At 32.3% G+C, this 20,909-nt stretch overlaps 3 protein-coding genes across 8 annotated transcripts in view; 2 read left to right on the forward strand and 1 right to left on the reverse strand.

The window, feature by feature from the left end:
- LOC102626669 (uncharacterized) overlaps positions 1-20,909 on the reverse strand; it is a 160,017-nt gene that overhangs the window by 51,633 nt on the left and 87,475 nt on the right. For 2 of the 6 annotated variants that reach the window (XM_052436224.1, XM_052436225.1), the window contains exons 3-4: positions 16,067-16,148; positions 15,422-15,493 (exon numbers count right to left, since the gene is read on the reverse strand). In XM_052436224.1, the coding sequence (XP_052292184.1) occupies positions 15,422-15,493; positions 16,067-16,148 (154 nt within the window). Of the gene's footprint in view, positions 1-7,311; positions 7,661-13,889; positions 14,136-14,331; positions 14,402-14,499; positions 15,494-15,630; positions 15,908-16,066; positions 16,149-20,909 lie in introns of those variants that run through there. The other 4 variants (XR_008052759.1, XR_008052758.1, XR_008052757.1 and 1 more) reach the window with 4 other exon arrangements.
- Positions 1-20,909, forward strand: part of LOC102616865 (disease resistance protein RPV1-like) — a 160,119-nt gene that overhangs the window by 41,270 nt on the left and 97,940 nt on the right. The window lies entirely within an intron of this gene.
- LOC112496038 (disease resistance protein RUN1-like) lies at positions 1,094-4,853 on the forward strand. Its single transcript, XM_052436190.1, has 5 exons — positions 1,094-1,721; positions 2,212-3,298; positions 3,582-4,008; positions 4,093-4,169; positions 4,242-4,853. The coding sequence occupies exons 1-5, from the start codon at positions 1,249-1,251 to the stop codon at positions 4,737-4,739; spliced, it is 2,562 nt and encodes an 853-aa protein (XP_052292150.1). The 5' UTR covers positions 1,094-1,248; the 3' UTR covers positions 4,740-4,853.

Here is a 20,909-nt window from a genome sequence, read left to right on the forward strand (position 1 = left end):
GGAAAGAAACTAAAAAGGTTTGTAAATTTACGCCACTTCTAGAATATAATTATAATGAATTCACAATATTTTTTAAAAAATACAAATTAATAAAAATTTTGTATAGTTAATCAATGAAATCCTTCTATTATTTTTTATTAGATTTCTTTGAGTATATTTGATCATAAACTTGATATAAATTTTATTTTACTATTTTAGTATTATGATATAAAATGGCCAAATTGTACAATAAACACGGGTTATTGTATCTAATAATTTAGGTATTTAATTATGTGAACTAATATTTTTAAATGAAATTTAACTATTATTTTCACTATCTTACATGTAAATGATGTAAATTTGACAAGCTAATAATTTACATGAGTATTGTGCCATAAAGACATTATGTTTGTTTAATTAATGTTTTACAATCATACTAATAAAGTAGTATTAGAAATAATGAATTTGGTATAAAATTAGAAAATATTGAAGTTAAAGAATTAGTTTTACCTTATAAGGATAAAATAATCAATTTAGACTTATGTCAAATCAATCGTTGTGATCAAATATAATAAAAAAATTTAAGTCACAAAAAGTAAATTAAAATAGATTTGTTAATTTGTTCTCCAAAGTTCAAAATGAGTAAAAGGGATTAGGCTTCGTAGTTTAGGAAATAAATTTACTGAATAGAAATATTTTTAGTATATATTATTTATTTTTCATTCAAACATTTTCTCATTTCAGCAAAGGTCACAAAAATTTACTTATTTAATTTAAATGTAAATGTCTAAACATTAGATATAAGTTATTAAAAAAAATTTTTTTTTTTTTAAGTTAGACTTCATATGTTTAACAATCAACCCTAAGGATAATGAAAAAGAGCTATTAAAACAAAAAAAAAGAATAATTTTGAAACTAAATACAATTAATTGAGAGATGAGGACGGATAAGATAAATTCAGAGATAAAAATTAAATATCACCCTACTTATTGCTGGCAGTTATGAGCATTAAAGCACAGAAGCACGTGTATTGAAAAGTATGGTGTTCGTGTGGAATTTTCAGCTAAAAGTCTACAAGGCAGTTGAATTAATCAATCATCGTGGAGTGAACGGTGGTTGGACAATGAGAAAAATTGAAAAATTATCACGGAAATTGAAGGAAGGGGCATGGCATCGATTTATTCTACAGAGTCACGCACATTTAGTTCAATAATTGTTTTCATCCGAATCAAAATCTCTCTCTAATCAATTCAACAGTTTCTGTTGATTATGGCTTCTTCTTATCGAAACAACAAGAAGTATGATGTTTTTGTTAGTTTCAGAGGAGAGGAAACCCGCGACAACTTTACTAGCCATCTCTATTCTGCTCTGTGTCGACAAAATATCCAAACTTTCATTGATGACCAACTTAACAGAGGAGATGAAATTTCGGAGTCAATTGTGAATGCAATTGAAGCATCAGCCATTTCAGTTATCGTCTTCTCAGAAGGGTATGCATCTTCCAGATGGTGTCTCGATGAACTTGTAAAGATCCTCGAGTGCAAGAAGGAGTATGCACAGATTGTGATTCCGGTTTTCTATCGGGTTGATCCATCAGACGTGAGAAACCAAACTGGGAGTTTTGGGGATTCATTTTCGAAGCTTGAAGAAAAATTAAAGGAGAATACTGAGAAGCTGCGGAGTTGGAGGAATGCTTTGAAGGAAGCAGCCAGTTTGTCCGGCTTTCATTCTCTTAACATCAGGTGAAAAGTTACCTTTAATTTCTCATACTAATATTTAACAATAAATAAAATTCACGCAGCACTCTTAGTTAAATTTCCGGATGCTAAACTACAATTTAAAAATTTTTAAGCATCAAATTCTAGACTTCCTGACTTCCCCACTTTTGTGCTCTCATAATTATAAAATAATTGTGACAGAATTAATAATAAAAGCTCGAGCATTTTACAATATATATGTAACAAAATTAGGGGTGGTCTGTCGTTTTTTAAGCAATTTCAACCTCTTACTCAGATACTACCATTAGAACGAAAAAAAAAAAAACTCACGCATATATTAAGAATTTGCATATATTAATAATTTAAGAGTTATTAATTTACTGGGAGACTGTAGATCAGTGGTGGTATATATTAATTTCAATAGAAAAAATTGGCAATCTCCCTTATTTCATATTTAATGCAAATTCCTCCTATTAATTTGAAGTTACTTTGGCTAATTTTATGTACTTGCTAGGCGTGAGTCAGACCTTACCAATGAAGTTGTTAATCACATTTTGAAGAGATTGGATGAAGTGTTTCAGCCGCGTGATAACAAAAACCAGCTGGTGGGAGTGGAATCAACAGTTGAGGAAATTGAATCTCTATTAGGTGTTGAGTCGAAATGTGTTTACGCTTTAGGGATTTGGGGCATTAGTGGTATAGGCAAAACAACAATCGCTAGAGCTATTTTTGACAAAATCTCGGGTGATTTTGAAGGTTCTTGCTTCCTCGAAAATGTTAGAGAAGAGTCACAAAGACCAGGAGGATTAGCTTACTTACGACAAAAACTTCTTTCAAATTTATTGAAGGATAAAAATGTGATGCCTTATATTGACCTCAATTTTAGAAGGCTCAGCCGCATGAAGGTTTTGATTGTTTTTGATGATGTAACTTGCTTCAGCCAATTGGAATCTCTAATGGGAAGCCTTGATTGGTTGACGCCAGTGAGTCGAATCATATTAACCACCAGAAATAAACAAGTGCTTAGAAATTGGGGGGTGAGTAAAATATATGAGATGGAGGCATTAGAATATCATCACGCTCTTGAGCTTTTTAGTCGACATGCCTTCAAACAAAACCATCCTGATGTTGTTTATGAGGAACTTTCAAGCAAAGTAATGAAATATGCTCAAGGTGTTCCGTTAGCTCTTAAAGTTTTGGGTTGCTTTCTATATAAAAGGGAAAAAGAAGTTTGGGAAAGTGCAATAGATAAATTGCAAAGAATCCTCCATCCAAGTATTCTAGAGGTATTAAAAATAAGTTATGATGGTTTGGACGATAAAGAGAAAAATATTTTCCTTGATGTTGCTTGTTTCTTTCAAGGTGAGCATGTAAATCCTGTAATGAAATTCTTCAATGCAAGCGGCTTGTACCCAGAAATAGGAATAAGTGTTCTTATTGATAAATCTCTCATTGCTATTGATTCACGCAAGAAGATCACAATGCATGATTTACTACAAGAATTGGGTAGGGAAATTGTTCGACAAGAATCAATTAATCCTAAAAACCGCAGTAGATTGTGGCATCATGAGGATATCTATGTAGTTCTTACATATAATACGGTAAGCACCTTGTTGTGGATTATTATTTTGGAATATTGTAGTGTTTCAAAACTTGATGTGAATATATTTATATACGCTCGAACAAATGAGTCTTAGAATTAATACAAGAGTGACAATGATCGGAAAAAACAATAGTGGTTAGGTGATGTAGCAATAAATTATAAATGCGATTGACAACTTGCATAACCGTTTGCAAGCATAATTGATATATAAATTTGTATAGTACACATACAGAATTTTTATGTTAAGTATTACTTGTGCTATTATGTTTCTTTGTTCAAAGCTGAAGAGGCTTGCAGAGATCTCATCTGGTAACATAGGCCAGCTATTTTTAAGTGGAACTGCAATTGAAGAACTGCCCTCATCATTTGAGCTTCTACTTAGGCTTTGGTTGTTAGACCTTTCAGATTGTAAAAGGCTTAAGAGTCTCCCAAGCAGCCTCCGTAAGTTGAAGTCTCTTGAACTTCTTAGTCTCCGCGGTTGCTCAAATCTTCAGAGATTGCCCGAATGGCTTGGCCAGTTATCGTCGCCATTAATAGTGAATCTATTGAAAACCAATATTGAGAGAATACCAGAAAGCATTATCCAACAATTTATGTTGCGATACATCCTCTTAGATTATTATGAGGGGCTTCAATCCTTACCAAAGCCTCTCTTCCTTGTACGATGGTTAGATGCCGATCATTACTCGGCACCACAATCATTATCAGGTTTATTCTCTAAGTTCTGAATCTTATAGGCAATGTTTTTTTACTAGAGCAATAATTTTTAATTGCAAGGTAATACTACTGCAGGAATTATTGAAGATGACGTGATAATTCAATATATGGGCCATGTGGTACCTGCCCGTTGGAAAGAAGTACGGGAAAAGGTGTGTCTTAATTCTTTCTCCTTACAATTTATACCTTTTTTTTGGGTTTAAAATTTTGATCTTTTGGTATAGAGAGGTTTTCCCAAGGAAGGCCATTACGTACTAGCTGGGAATGAAATTCCAAGGTGGTTTAATTTTCAAAGTGTGGGATCTTTTATAACGTTAGAGATGCCCCCATATTTCTTCAATAACAACAGAGTACTGGGCTTTGCATTTGGTGCTATTTTAGGATTTTCAGGCCGTCATGTAGATTGTGGCAGATGGTTTTCATTTTCTTGTGAGCTCAAAGTGGAAACCACCAAAGATTGTGATCCGCAGGATACACGGTTATTTCAGAGAAGAGTTAATTATTTAGAATCAAATCACTTACATTTGGGATACTGTTTGTTCTATGAAGAGGATTTTAATGGTTTTTGGAAATGCAATTGCTTTCCTGAGACAGCCCACTTTAATGTTTTTCCACCTTTGGAGTGTGAGTGTTGCGGAGTGAAAAAATGTGGGATCCATTTTTTTTTGCATTGCAGACTCTACGAATTCAATGGAAGACCTAAGCAGATCTTTCAAATATAACGAAGAAGACTGAGATTTTCATGAATGTATTTTTATTGTTTTCCTTTTTCAAATCACTATTAATAATAGGAGAAAATGCCAAAATCAGTTCTTGGAACAAAACATTCATGTTATAACTTTCGACGGATCTGGTGCGTGTAACACAAATTCACACTAGAGTATTGAACTTTACCTTATTAGGTGAAGAGTATAATGTATGAAAAGCACATGATGTATATTGTAAAATTAAAACTATTGGCCTTCTTTCTTGCTCTGCACACACCACCCACAACGATTTGTTATTGGACTTTGCAACCCAAAACACATCTACTTAGGTGAGCATGTGAATTATAAACTAGTGAAAAAACTCATTTGCCAGCGGCATGGAATATTACAGGACGCGCAACGAGTTCTTACAGAGTATGTTGTTGGCCCATATCTCAACCAATGAACACATGCCACTCATCCCATTGCGCACTACATCAACTCTCCTGTATATAACGCAATCACATTTGAAAATTTTCTATTTTGTTAAATCTAAATTGTTGTATATGGGAAAGTTTTATCATGTGGAAGTAAAAGCAATAAAGAAGGAACAGTTAAACTCCGTCAAATCTTATATATTTTTAAAAACTTATTTGTATATTGATTTAAAAAAAAAAAGAACATGATAGCTGTCATTTTCACCCAACTCATTTTTGCTATGAATCAGTTTGCTTAAACATCTATTTTGGGGTGAAAAACATCATGATTAGGCACACATGAGCAAAATGTGCTCCCCTCGGCCTAAAATGACTCATCGAGAAAGATTATCCCCGATGAGGTGTGTGGCTGGTCACATGAGCAAAGTCTGCTCGAGGAAGCACGAGGAGAGACTACAATTAAGTCAAATCGACGACTTGGTTAAAGGTCAACCCATGGTTTCCTCCAAAGAATTCGAGCATGAAGCCCACTCACCAGCAGTTACGCTACCTACTCTCCCACAGGTATGTGACCAACCCAGCAACGGTGTTGGGGGAGAGAGGAGGCCCATAATTTTGGTTGGATATTAAAGCTTTAGAGAATAGAGGTAAAGGGTTTAGATAACTTTTTACTTAATTTTTTCATACTCTCTCTATTCACAATTTTATCTTCTCTATTTTTCCTTTTTTATGAAATTAAACATTTTTTTCATCCAGAGTAGTTGTAATTAAGTCACGTGAATCATGTCACGAGTTTTTTCAAGTAGACCCAGATCTCCCACTCGAGTGTCAGAGGGTTCACGCCGGAAAAACCTCAGGCATCCTCTAACTAGATGTTATAAACGTAGGTGTTCTTGAAGGAAGTACTCGAGGTCGCAGGAACTTATTCGATAGTGAGGAAGTAGCATAGAACCGTCTCTCCAATAACAACAAATTTAAGTGTTGGCGTGGTTGTCTGGTCGCTACATAGCTCAACTAGATTTCTGTATCAACAAACATGTATCCATACTTTCAAGTATTTATACCAATTCCATATTCGAAATGTTTCATTTGATTCCATAGTTGACGTGGTATCATCTATGGGTAGAATTTACCTTTAAAAAACTAGCTTGTAAGGAAAGGTTAAAGATGCCCATGAACCTTTATTTCTATTTAGATTATTGTATCTTTTTCATATGAAAAATTGAATCTTATCATTCACATATCATTAACATGAGCAATATAGATTAATAAATCATTGTTCTTTATTATTGTGTTGAATTTGACTTTTTATTGAATAATTTGGTACATTTCTTGAATCAATTTGGAGCTTTTACAACTTGTCAGGGATCAGTTTCTCCTACATTCTTTCGATGCCAAAAGATATTCAAGCGGTTGAATAAAAATTGATATAACACTATAAATACAAGAGTTGTTTGCCATTTTACATTAGGAATAATAAATAATGCTCATCAAAACTTGCTGATGAGAAAGTAAATTCCTCAGCACTTAAATGTTTCAGCCAACCGAGAAAGCAGCTTTTCATGGATCTCCTTGGGTCTGTCGTCATGGGGATGATGTCCCACTCCTTCCAATACGATTAACTTGCACATTTGAGAGTTAAGAAGGTAGAAATGAGGAGTATTAACCAGCAGGTCCATCAAAGAGTGTGAATGGATCCTCAACACCCCATAAAACTAGTATAGGTATAGACATTTTTTGGCATCAATTGCACTAGGTTCGGCCCTGGTAGGCCTATCACAATCGAAACAAATGCATTAAGCGCCTATTCATTATTGGTGGGTTCTCGTATGATCTGCAGTTTTGAGGTCAATTATGAATTCTGAGTATCCGCCTTTGTAAGAGGTTTTTTTTTAAAAAACTTTTTTTAAAGGTATTGGGGGTGGGCAAGCCCAAATACAATTTTTACCCTCCTTACCACCCCCAAGAATCGAACCTGGATTTTGGTAGAGGGTACAGCTTCACTGCAACTAACCCGACCACGCCCTTAGGGGCTCTTTTGTAGGAGGTTAAAATGGCATATTAGTGGAGAATATTATGGCATGTTCGGTAACATTTATGAGCCCTATTTTCATTTTCCTTTTATAAATCTAAGTTAATGCGCGATTGATGGCCGAAATTAAAAAAACAAATTGTAAAACAAATAATTGATATCTTCTTTTATAGTTATAAATTTGAGAACGTGTATAACTTATTCTCATTGAATTACAAATATAAAGCTAAAATAAATCAAAAAATAGAGAATCCAAGGCTTATCCGTGACGTCTATTTCTCTCGCCTAAAATCTTATCGCGATCTTCCCATTCACTCTCCATGATCACAGATCTAATCGCTCTTTTTCTCCATCTTTGGTACATGTTGCTATTCTCTCTTCTTCACCACTCTGGTGCTGCAGCTCTGTCTCTTTCACTGCTGTTGATCTTCCTCTGTGCTGCTGTTATCTCTCTCCTGCTGCTGTTGCTCGCTTCGTCACTATTAAATCTATGAGTTCTCTCTTCGTTACTATCATCCTCACAAATGGCGGAAATGAGAGAATCCACTCTTTCGTATGCTTAAAGTTCTTGGGATTGAAAATTTTCACCAAGTTAAAAATGCGTCATAAAGATTTCTTCTTCGAAAATGTTATAATATTCTTATACAATTTTAACCTTTCCACCTATTCCTCTTTCAATGTGGAAAAAATGTAAGTTGGTTTAAACTTTAGAGAAATTCAAATGAAATCATTCCACATCCAATCAGACTATCTACTTGTTTGTTCATTATCATAATTTTAATTTAATATATAATTGTAACTATCCAAGCAGAGCTCTAAGAGGTATATAGAGGGGTGCTAATAGTCCCACTCTTTCCACAATTATTATTACCCTTGAATATTTCTCCAACATTTTATTTTATATTTGACTTATGCTACTAATACTATAACAAAAGATGCTTTTTGAACTACATCAGTTTCTAGTTGCATTTTATTGATAAATTAGCCGAATGCACCGTCAGTTGTTTAACTTATGGTTGAAATAGCTCATGAGTAGTTGAAATAATTTTTTTTTTTGGGTAGATAATCTCAATTTTAAAATAGTTTAAAAAGATTTTCAAACATAAGATACAATAGTATACAACTGATGCCTAATCCAATATAGAAAATCAAATAAAATTTATTTTCTTCCCTGACATTGAGGTAGCATTTATTTTTTCATCTGAAATCTGAATAGGTCTAAATTTGGCTAGAGTCTACATGGATCTGAATAAAAATGTCTAAATAACATGTTTATTTTTTAAATATCTGAAAATTAAGTGGCATTTTTTTTTATAATAAAAAACATATCAAACAATGTTTTTGACATTTATAACCTTATATATCAAAACGAACAAGGGCATTATATTTTACAATTTAGGAAATAACTATATTTAATAAAGATAATTTTGGGATATAGTATTTACTTTCTATTGAGGCATTTTTGAAATACTATCTAAGCAACCCAAAAGGGGAGTGAATTGGGTTTCTAAAAATTATGCAATACTTGAACAAAACTTAATGCAAATCTTAAACGAATTTAAAACAGTAATAAATAAATCAACCAAAATGTAAAAAGATAAGGGAAGAGAGATTCAAACACATATATTTTTATGTGGTTTAGCCAACCTTACCTACGTCCACGCCTCCAATCTCACCGGGCTTAGGATTCCACTAGTTAAGCCTCTAAGGCTTTAAGAACACTTACAATTGACTTCACAGGTGTCAATCAACCTTTACACCAAGAGATTATCCCCAATCTCTTCACCTAAGTGTATCCCAACACTTACAATCACTCAAAACAAAGATTACAAAAGTTTTTTTCTCTCACACAAAATATGTGATTACAAATCTATGCTCAATGTGAGAATAAATGAAACAAGAACGAATTTGAAGCTCAATGAATGTTGTATTCTCGATTACAAGTTTAATGATAACGTTGTGATCAACCTCTGTTTGAATTTGATTGAGTTTATTTATAGTTGGAGCTAAAAAAAAGTTGTTATTGACTTTCTGCCCAAAATCGAATCGCCGTTAACAATTATCGATTAACCGTTTGGACTGATCCAAGTGACCGTTGAGCTGAATTTTTAATAATCAGTTGACCGTTTGCCACTATCAGTTCGCCGTTGTTGTGAAAATTTTAATATACTCGCAAGCGCACGAATCTAGAGATAGAATAGTGGTAACGAGGTCGATCCCACGGAGATTGTTATAAATTGAAAAGTCTAATTTAAATCTAAAATTAATATTAATCCTGACCTAGTTGAGCAAATTGAGTTTTAAAAGAAATTAAACTAAGAAAACAATTAAAGTAAATGAGATTTCAATAAGACAAAAATTACCAAGGTTTCGGAATCCACCACTATTCAACTAGTAATTATCTAATTATTAATTAATCTCCAATTTTAGAGTGACAACTCGAAATCAATCTATGTCATCTCATGAATTTAACAATTAAGCCCAAGTAATTAAATCTAATGTAGGTTCTTTTTTTGCTTAATAATATGACATCTAAGTATCCCATGTAAACATATTGAATAAGAAAGAGTCAAAGTTTTCCTAAGTACTCTATGTAAACAATTTAATGAAAGACATAGAATCAAAGATAATCATGTATAAACTTTATAGATCCAAGCATAGATTTAATCGAATATTAATCCTAACAATCAATAATGCATGACAGAATTGATGAAAAAATTTTAATAACATCCAATTAATCATGTGAAATAAAAACCATAATCATTAAATAACATATATAGGAAATTAATTAAATAAAAAAATAATTATTTTATTGAATAGAGCTTAATCCTTAACCTCAGTATAAAAAAATTAGCTAAACATACTTGAATTGAGAGCAACAAAAAAAATAAAATCAGGCCATGGGAAGCCCAACTGCTACAGATTTTCTTTTCTTTGTCGCGCTTTTTTCCTCCTCTGGCAGCTGCCCTCCTTTTATAATGCAAATTGACCGAATTCTTCTCCAACAATTCTAAAGAAATCCTTTTTCAATTCTAATTGAAATCCTTTTCCAATTTAACGCCACCATAAGCCATTAATTCCAACTTTTGAAAGTCAAGTGCGGGCCCCTTTAAATTGCTTTCCACATATTGCAATGCCATGCACGTGCAACTCAATTGGAGAATTGAAATTCCTTTCAAATGCAAATTGCTTGTCTTCACATGCTTGGCTTTCATATGCTCTTGGTTCTTAACTCTGTCAAGGCTTCGACTAATACTCCCCCAAACTTATTCTTTTTGTACTTTTTATTTCTAATCTCCAATTAATTCCCTATTCAATAAAACAATTCAATAAATTAAAAATAATAAATAAACATAACTAGCAATTATATAATTAAGGGTAAAATATGTATGTATTATATGCTCATCAGCCGTTAATTTCCAGAGACTTGCAAACCAAATTTCTACTATCCGTTCTTGCTAAATGGTTGAAGGTTAGAATGGAATGACATTCTAAAAATTATCGGTTAGCCATTTGAAGTTAACGGTTCGCCAGTTATTTCCAATAACCTGCAAAAAGAAATAAATTATCCGTTTTCTTTAAACAATTCAAGGTTAGCAGAAAATTCCATCCTGGAAATTATCGGTTAGCCATTTGGTATAAACGGTTCGCCGTTTAATTCTAGTAACATGCAAAACACACTTGCCTTATCCGTTTTTGTTAACCGGTTCAAGTTTAAGGATTTATCTCTCTGAAAATTATCGGTTAACGTTTCAAAGTTAACGGTTCACCGTTTATTTCCAAAATCTCAATTTTAATAGAATTTTGCAGGGAATGATTTTCCAATTAAAGTTAATGATTATTCATATTTCATGAACACATTTAGAAAAATTATACGGCTTTTAAGAAATTGTTTATTAATGAAAACTCCAACATTTTAATAAAAAACATATATATTTTGTTGTCATCAAAATCAATATAATAGACATATACAAGTTAACAATTTTCATATATTAGATAGAAGTTACAAAAGATTATTTTAAAAAAAGAAAAATTAGACTTCACACGTTTAATAAACAACCTAAAGGAATATGAACAAGAATTATTAAAACAAAAATGATAAATAAGGATAATTTTAAAATTAAAAGCAATTAATTGAGAAATGATGAGTGATAAGAAAAATTGGGGGGCAAAAATTAAAATATCAACCTACTACTCATGGTTGATAGTCATGACCCACTCAATTTGAGAATTAAAAGCACAAAAGCCATGTGTTGAAAACTATGATGTTCATGGGGAAATTTCTGCTAAAAGTCTAAAAAGCAGTGAAATTATCGTGCAGTGCACGGTGCTTGGACAATGAGATGAAATTGAAAAATTATCACGAAACTTCAAGGAAGAGTGCCAATAGTTTCACTCATAACGTCGTGTCTAACTCAGTTCTACGGAAGTGACGGAAGAGTGCCAATAGTCTTAACTCATAACGCCGTGTCTATAATTTCAACTGAGAACATCTGCCGAGCCGAAAAATTAGGTGGGCATTTCAATAACCGTTGAATATTCCATGAATCATTGTCCAGAAAGCTTGGAAAATGAGATATCAGGTCAATATATGCTGCAAAGTCACGCTCATTTTGGCTTAGTAATTGTTTTCATCTGATCACAGTCTCTCTCTAATCAATTCAACTGCTTCTGTTGATTATGGCTTCTTTTTCTCGAAACAACAAAAAGTATGATGTTTTTGTTAGTTTCAGAGGAGAAGACATCCGCGACAACTTTACTAGCCATCTCTATTCAGCCCTGGCTCGACAAAATATCCAAACTTTCATTGATGACCAACTTAACAGAGGAGATGAAATTTCAGAGTCACTTGTGAAAGCGATTAAAGCATCAGCCATTTCAGTTATCATTTTCTCTGAAGACTACGCTTCTTCCAGATGGTGTCTTGATGAATTTGCGGAGATCCTCGAGTGCAAGAAATAGCATGCACAGATTGTGTTACCGATTTTCTATCGCGTTGATCCATCAGACGGGTTGATTCATTTTATATTGTGTAATTCAGTGATTTAATAGCAGCATGCACATTTTGTGGTCAGCACAAAAGTATTTCTCCCGGTCTCCAGTAAACAGTGCAACACGGAATCGGCGTAGTGTATATTTTGCAAGTGGACGATTAATTGAAAGGTTCAAGTTAACTCACCACAAAAACAAGCTCAGACTAGCGCGCCTCCACGAGCTCAGAAATCACATCACGCTTTATATTTTAATATACAAATGTTAGTCTTCTTCGTAACAGTTGAACGCAATTATATTTCCAAAAACCATTGAAATCCTCCTCACTGAAAAAATAGCACCCCAAAAGTAAGGTGGCATTTATTTTTTAATTTAATGACTTAAAATAACTTAACTTAATTAATTAAATTAATTAAAAGTGTTTGTTTTTATAACCTAATGAGACTTTTTAGATAATTTTGACTTAATAAAATAAGTCAATTTTTTTAACTTTTTACTTAATGAAAAAATTTGAATTAAATCAATTACTTACTAATGTAAAAAATATTTATGTTTTATAATTTATTTTTCATGTCTATCCCAAAACTCACCCATAGACATTTACCCCACATAAAAATATCCATGTTTTTTCTTTCTTATATTATATACGATAAAATTTGAAATTTATGGTATTTTATATATTAAAATTTTAAAATAATTATGTATTCACTTGAATATAATTTTACTTATAAATGTTAAAATATTGTAGTATTTAATATATTATTTATTTGACATTCAAATTTAATAAGGATACAAATGTAAAAGTACATATTTTCAACTTTTTCAGTTGAAAAAAATAAACAACTTAATACTTATTTTCCGAGATTCAGAAAAAAAAAACAAACATATTATTCAGATTCAGTCATTCAGATCTATTCAGAATACAAACTAATTCAGGTCTATTCAGATTTCAGACAAAAAAACAAATGCCACCTAAGTGATCTGATTCTACGTAAGCAAGGCGCTTCAGAAATCCTTCATACCATCCCAAAGTTGAAAGACTGCACACATAAACTATTAAGTTACACATACCTTCATACCATCCCAAAGTTGTTCAATGCTGCTATTAGGCATTTCAAGAAACACAAGCTTCTCTGCACTAATGTTTGAAGGCAGTGACTTCAATGGATATCCATTGAAGTTCCAAGCAGATGTTTCAATTGTTACGAAGAAGACTAAGATTTTCAAGAATTTATTTTAATTTTTTTCTCTTTTGCTAATCACTATTAATAATAAGAGAAAAAGCCAAGATCACAAATTCACACTAGAGTATTTTCATGAATGTAAGAAAACATGCATGTAATAATTTTCGAGGGATGTGGTGCATGTAAAATTACTGGCCTTCTTTTCCTGCAGATTTAATCTACTTGGCGTGTTATTTTTTTTCCTTTTTTTTTTTTGAATGCTAGTGTTTCATTCATGATATTTCTGAATTTTTATCCATGATTTTTTAACTTTATTTTCATGGATTCATGATATATTTTAAAAAATATACTTGTATATTGATTTGTCATTTTCACTCAACTCATTTGTGTTGTGAATCCATTCGCTTAAACATGTAAGGAAAACTGACTTGTAAGGAAACTAATATTAGTTTATGAAGTGAATATTGCGCCGAAATATATGGAAAATACAAACAGATAGTAATCAATTAATTTTGCGCTAGAGAGGCAGATAGTTAATTACCGTGTGCAAATGGTGGATATTGGTTTGAATATTATCATTATCAGCGTGAATGAGGAGGGATCGAACTTTATGCCAATTGAGGCAACAAGTGAGGACGCCACTCATGCAAAACAACATCATCAAAAGCAGAGCTAAACCAAGAGGGAAACCTATGGATGGCCGATTTGATGATGACGCTTCTTCATCATTCCCCATTATTTTACTTCTCGCCACGTACATAGTACTCTATGCTACCTTTCTTGCTTCCTTCAAGTGTACATTTAATTGAACACAATCGTATTAGTAGTATTATAGGAATTTATATTTACAAAACTGACTTGTAAGGAAAGGATTGAAGATGCCTGTAAACTTACGTTTCTATTTAGATTATTGTATCTTTTTCATGTATAAAATTGGATCTTATCATTCTCATATCATTAACATAAGTGGAGAATGTTAATACCTCTACCAGTGTCTCATCCACAGATTCCTTATTTGCATAGATGGATAGTAAAATGTTCCTTAGTGTTCCCCTGCAGCACCAATATAGACACATCATAGAGTTTTTTAATTTTTGACTCTAGTGTTTTAGGATAATGAACAAAGGACTGATAGAGAGAAGAGAAAATACCTTTGTTTCACATCCTCAAAGAATGCATCTGCAATTGGCCTTTGCTTCAACAAAGGATCAATCAACCAAAGCAATGGAAACAATAGCTTGATTCTCCAATCATCAACAATGCCTTGTAGTTTATGTCGCCAGCATAATTCAACAGAACAAGCCCTCTAACAAGCATCTGTGTGTATGTATGATCATTCATTCTCAATCAACCACCAAACTGATGTCAACAAAGCCATGAGGATTGTCTCACAAGTCTTTCATTTTCCCTCTCTTTTGGCCGGAGACCAGTAAACCATTTGAAATATGGATGTGCAAACCAGTAAATAAATCATGAAGTTACACACTAGTCTGCTTTCGCACTCATTCGGAACTATCAATGATACTTACTGCAGGTATGGTGTATAAATTATACTAGAGTGAAGGCTGGATCAATAAGAAATTCAAAATGTTTCATCACATTTGGGGCTTGATGATGCCAAAGAAAGACCATACCAATTATCACGAACGGTAAAATGTTAACAAGAACAAGCATACATTCAAGAAAGCAGAGAAGCATCATTAAAATAAAGCATTCTTCTCACTATCCTATATTGTTGGAAAATGGACCAAAATAAAAAAGAAACCATATATGGAACGTCACAACAAGAATATTTGTGCATTTGGAGATCATAGGATATTGGGAAGACATCGGCAGAAAAGTACAATTTTTTTTTTTTGGGGGGAAAGGAACAGAGAAGTGCAAGTCAAAAAGGAGAAAAAATGAAAACAGAGAGATGAAAAGGAATGCAATCTAATTAATCGTCTAAGGAGGCTACTATGCTACATTTAGCCATTTGGTTGAGTAAACAGCTTGTCTTCTAGTACAACTTTAAATTTACCAAGATTGAGAATTTTCCTTCTGAAGAAAAGTAATTTCTATAGCAGCTATTACCATCTTCATCCCAACGGTAAGCAGCTCCATACTAAGGAAAGAGTGAAATAGGGGTGCTTTACTTATAGAAGCCTGTTCCTGTCCAGAGTGATTAGTAAGTTGTTTCACCATGACCCCCATTATGGTGACTGGAAAAAGAAAAAAAAAATTTGCCCAACACAGAAGTAGCACCCAAAAAGTCCTACTTAAGAGGCTTCATACCCTGCACAAATTGGAAAGTTTTTTAAAATTTTCATGTTCCAAATGAAGATTGCCCATTAAAAAATTACACACATAATGTATGTAAAGCAATTAAAACAGAAAAACAAGGATAACCCAGAAACAATCCAACCATCAATAACATAAAACTTTTGTAATTCTGGTAAAGTGAATGAGAAGCAGAACATACATTTCACGTAATAATGAAGATACATCTTTTAATCAGTTTTTGCACTTGCTTTACTCTCGTACTTCCTTCTAATAACAATTCGTAATGCAGATACGTATCTTAAAAAATTATATCATACATTTCTCTTATCAATGGAGCAGGTTGCTATTGAACATTATTCATAAACAAAGAGCCAAATATGCTTTAAAGCTACTTGCAAATATGCCATCAGGTTGAGTCTTATCGTAATACACACTATCAACTATGAATTAGCATACCTTAGAAGTCCTCAACTCATTCACCGCTATTCGAAGAGAATCGTCTGATAGAATCAACCGTGACAATGCTCCAGTGCTTAACCTGCCACATTTATAAATGATCACCATACGAGAGAAATCTTAAATTAAAAAAAATATTGGAAACCTAAACGCCAATCAAACACATTACATATAGCAATTTCTCTTTTTAAAGTTCAATTATCGCTTGACAGAGTGTTAAGCTTAATGCAATACCCCAATAATTTTGCTGCTTCTGATACAGATCCCTCGACTGCGAAAAAAAAAAAAAATCATTACTATTGACTTAAATTTTAATAGAAAACAAAAGACGAAGCAAGAGTGAGTAGAGTAATACCAAAGCAAATTTAGGATTGTTAGGTCCAATTTGTGGACCAACTTCTGAACTTCTAATAGTAGACTTAGGAGGAAGGATTTGAAGAAGCTGCGGCGGCGGCGAATACGCATCAAGATTCACACTGCTCCTCACTTTGAGGGCCAAAAGATGTCGGAGGCGCGATTCTTATGCTGCGATCGGTCTTCGGCGGCATGAGCTATGACGCCGGTCGGTACGTGCTTGAGACGTACGGTGGATTCGCGCTTGTTGCGGTGCTGTAATTGCAAGACAAGAACAATGGCTGAGTTGGGGAATCCGAAGCTGGAATTGAGCGGCCAATGCCATCATCAATTTCAATTTCCCTCTCTGTGTATGTGATAATCAAAGCAAAGCTCCGTACAGGTAACACATTCTTATAGCAGGCCCAGCCCAATCCAGCCGAGTCGAGCAAGTGAGCAATGTTATTATTTTATTATTTTTGAACCCGCGGTGGCTCTGTATTATTTGCAAAATACTCATGTCAGGGAGAGAATATATTTTATACTGGAATATTTTCAAAATAAATGGAGCTTTAAATAAGTGTTTGATTGTAAAGATATGTCTAATTAAACTGTGTCAAATATAATAAAAATATATTCTTCTATTTAAATATGCATCCATTCATGGTTTTATACTTCAATTTGAAATGGTGATGGTTTATTTTGGACCAATGATGATCTAATTCAAATTTTGATTTAATAACCATAAATGAAAGGGTATCATGAAAAGTGACAATCCAAATAAAAGAATACATAATTATCTATAAATAGAAGTCAAGACCTTTCTGTCATCCATCTAATCTTCCTATCGTACTCTTTTTTTCTCTAGAAAAACTACATTTGTAATGTGTCTCGAAGCACCATCAATTCTTACTTATATTTCAATTAAAATAAGAGTGAAACTATTGGCACCCCTTCATTATTCTTATAAAACCCTATTTCAAAAAAAATTACTGTTAAGGGCAAAGAAGAAATAAACACATGTAGGATTTTTTTTCCCAACAAATTACTTACATTAATAATCAATCTTTTTTTTAATTTCCTACCTATTATTTCTTATCTAACTAAGATAAATTGTATAAATTTAGAATAATCTATTTTCTTTTCCTATTTCTTATCGATTAAATATTTTTGTACTCAAGATTACTTTCAAACTACAATCTAAACTATGTGTTATTTAAACTAATGATTAGCATTCAAACTTTATCACCTAAAAAAATTTTGAATTTGTATTTAGGATAACAATAAGATTGCAAAAGAGATGAAAAATAGCACAATACTACTTTGAGTTTTAACAATAAAAGAAGATTAAATGAAAAACCAAAAGAGTGCCTTTGAAAATAAAAGGAAATTTTTGGAAATAAAATAAATATAACTGAAAAAAAGGGTTTGATGAGGAGACTAGAGGGGTGCCAATAGTCCAACTTTTAAAATAAAGTTTTATCAATTATTGCTCCCTTTTTCTGCAATTATTATTCCCCATAAATATTTCTCCAACATTTTATTTCATATATTTACTCCTACTGCACTCTAACAAAGGACACCTTTTGGACTACATTAGTTTCTAGATGCATTTTATTAATAAATTAAATAAAGATACCATTCATTGTTCAATTTCTCTAAATAACCACTTTCTGTCAGCTCTCTTAAAATTTATTAAGGAATCTATGTTGAAGACCATTTCATCCTTAGTATTTTGTAAATGTATAAAAATAGATTTTACACTTTGAAATTTAAAATGACCTTCTTTTAGCATACAATTTTAAAACAAATGCCGCTAACTAAGGGACAAATTTTAGAATACATGATCAGTACCATGTCAGTCATATAAAAAGTAAATTATATTATAATATATGTGCATTTATTTTGAAAAACTATCAGGTAAATGATGGTTATATTGAATCTAAGTAAGTGCATATCATACATGACACAACCCGTGTTAACATATATGTTTCCATAATGTTGATTTTGATGATAACAAACAAAATTAAGAATGATTAATCGTTTAAGCTCAAATTATTTTTTATACATTTTAAATAAATCATTATTTTCATATTATAAAGGTTTTATATTTAATGGAAAAATGATTTTATGAAATTAGTTGTTTTTCAAGTTTATGATTTAATTGAAAGAGTTTTGAAAACTTTGAAATCAACAAGTATTGCTTGAAATTTTGAAGGACTTATTTAAAAAGTTTCATAGCATTTTGGGCCGTATCATAATTTCAGAAAGTTTTGGGAATAGCAAGCATTATTTAGAGATTCTAAAATGGGACCTATTTGCAAAATAATATAACGTTTTGGGCCATAATACAGTTTTATAAAGATTTGGGTCAAACTATAATTTTAGAAAATAGTGCACTGTACCGGTTACTGTAGCAAGCGGCTAACCAGATGTGACAAACGGCTAGCTGGATTTTGGGCAGTAAGCTTCTGGAATGAAAGCGGCTTTCGAAAGCAGCTAAACGGATTTCAAAAGTGGCTAACCGGATATGAAAAGCGACATGCCGAATATTCTGAAATTTAATTTTTTACTGTAACGGTAATATAAAAGCGGCTAACCAGATTCCATAAATGGTAAGTCGATTATTACCAAAATGTGCATAACGACTAGTTTTTGAGTTCAAACTATATAAACTCAAATCCAATTCATTTTTGGTAATCTTGGCAAGCATAAACAAGTGCACACAATATATATTGAGCTTCAATTTCGTAAATCATCATTTATTAAAATATCTTTGTTCTTCAATTTGTATATCTACTATTTGAGAGAGTTTTTGTTGTAATTTTCAATTCCTCATCAAATTTGTGAGTGTTTAAGTGTGTGAGACACTTGAGTGAAGAAATTGGAAGATAATCTCTTTGTTGTAAAGGTTCATTGACACCTTGGAAATCAATTGTAAGCTTTTGAAGCCTTGGAAGGCTTAGATAGTGAAATCATCAAGCTTAGGTTGCTTGGAGGCGTGGACGTAGGCGGTGATTGCCGAACCACGTAAAAATCCTTGAGTTTGCTTTCTCTTCCCTTACTCTTTTATAATTGCGCTTTCATTGAAATTATTGTTTTCGAATTTATTAAGGCATTAGATTGGATTGTTGTGTGGTTTGATTAAGATAAGTTTTAAAAACCCAATTCACCCCCCCTCTTGGGTTGCATAACTTGTATTTCAACCCGACCCAACCTCTCTGCCAGATTTGAGGTGAATCTTGTGATCTTATATCTAAAGCTTGTGACATAAATTTAATTCATGAATACATAACACTAGCCTCGGTCTTTGTTATAAACAAGTAATAACATATGTATCTCATTCAAAAATATATTCAAAACTTGCGTAGTTCACATCTTACTGTACATACTTGCACTTTAGATATATACATATAAACACAAACGTGCTTGAAATATAAGTAATGCAGTAATGCATGTTGTGGCCCAACCTCAACTGATTAGAAACTGAACTGCACGAAATCCTATGAAAATTTTAAAGAAATGGGATAAATAAGAAAATAATATACTTGTGGCTAAATGAATGGATATAATTGTGTGTGTGTGTAAATATATATATCTATAAATAAATTAGTGCTCTAGTGCTTGTACATAATTGTATGACATAGCTTCGCACTGAACACATTACACAAGCAAATATGAAATCATACATACATACATACATACATACATACATACATATATATATATATATATATATATATATGATAAAACTGCACCAAATAATATGTAAGAGAAATAACTCTCAATATTTATTGGAATCATCATTGCACAAGTAAAGTGGGGGAAAAATCTCTCAATACTCAGCGGAATTAACTACATCACAAGGCTCGAGTAATCTAAGTCTTACTACACATGCATAGAGCCTATGGGGAAAGGTACACATATGGTATCTGGCAATCACATCTCATGATTGAATCAATCATATAATATGCGTACATTAATCATAACATGATACTAAATCATACTATCAAACATAAATACTTTGGAGAATACATATAAATAATAATAGTAATCCACTCACAAAACATGTTTCACTTCGGGGTTCGTTGGAGCTCCTATAGATTCCTTAATTCTTGGATTTCTCCTAAAATATAGGGTTCAAAAATTAATTGTTAGAACTGATATAAAAACTTATACATATGACATAAACTAAATCATAATTGTTCAAATTTCTTAAATACGTTACCTACTGACTTACTGGATATAGATATAACTATCCAATTCTCTTTCCTATAATATTTCCTCTCAATTGCTCTTTTCGAAATCATTTCTCACTCTCGGTTTTTCTTTTCTTTATTTTTTTCTTCTTCATCTTTTGTTCTTCTGTTCTTTTCCTCTTCTTTCTTCATCTTTTCTTCTTTTGTTCTTTTCCTCTTCTCTTTTCCTTTTATTTTCTTCCCTTCTCACCTTTTCCTTTCTTTTTCTTTTCTCTTTGAATTGCTTTGTTTTAGTTTGATTCATGAAAATG

Source organism: Citrus sinensis, chromosome 3 (genome assembly GCF_022201045.2).
Source record: "Citrus sinensis cultivar Valencia sweet orange chromosome 3, DVS_A1.0, whole genome shotgun sequence".
In the NCBI taxonomy this organism is placed as follows: domain Eukaryota; kingdom Viridiplantae; phylum Streptophyta; class Magnoliopsida; order Sapindales; family Rutaceae; genus Citrus; species Citrus sinensis.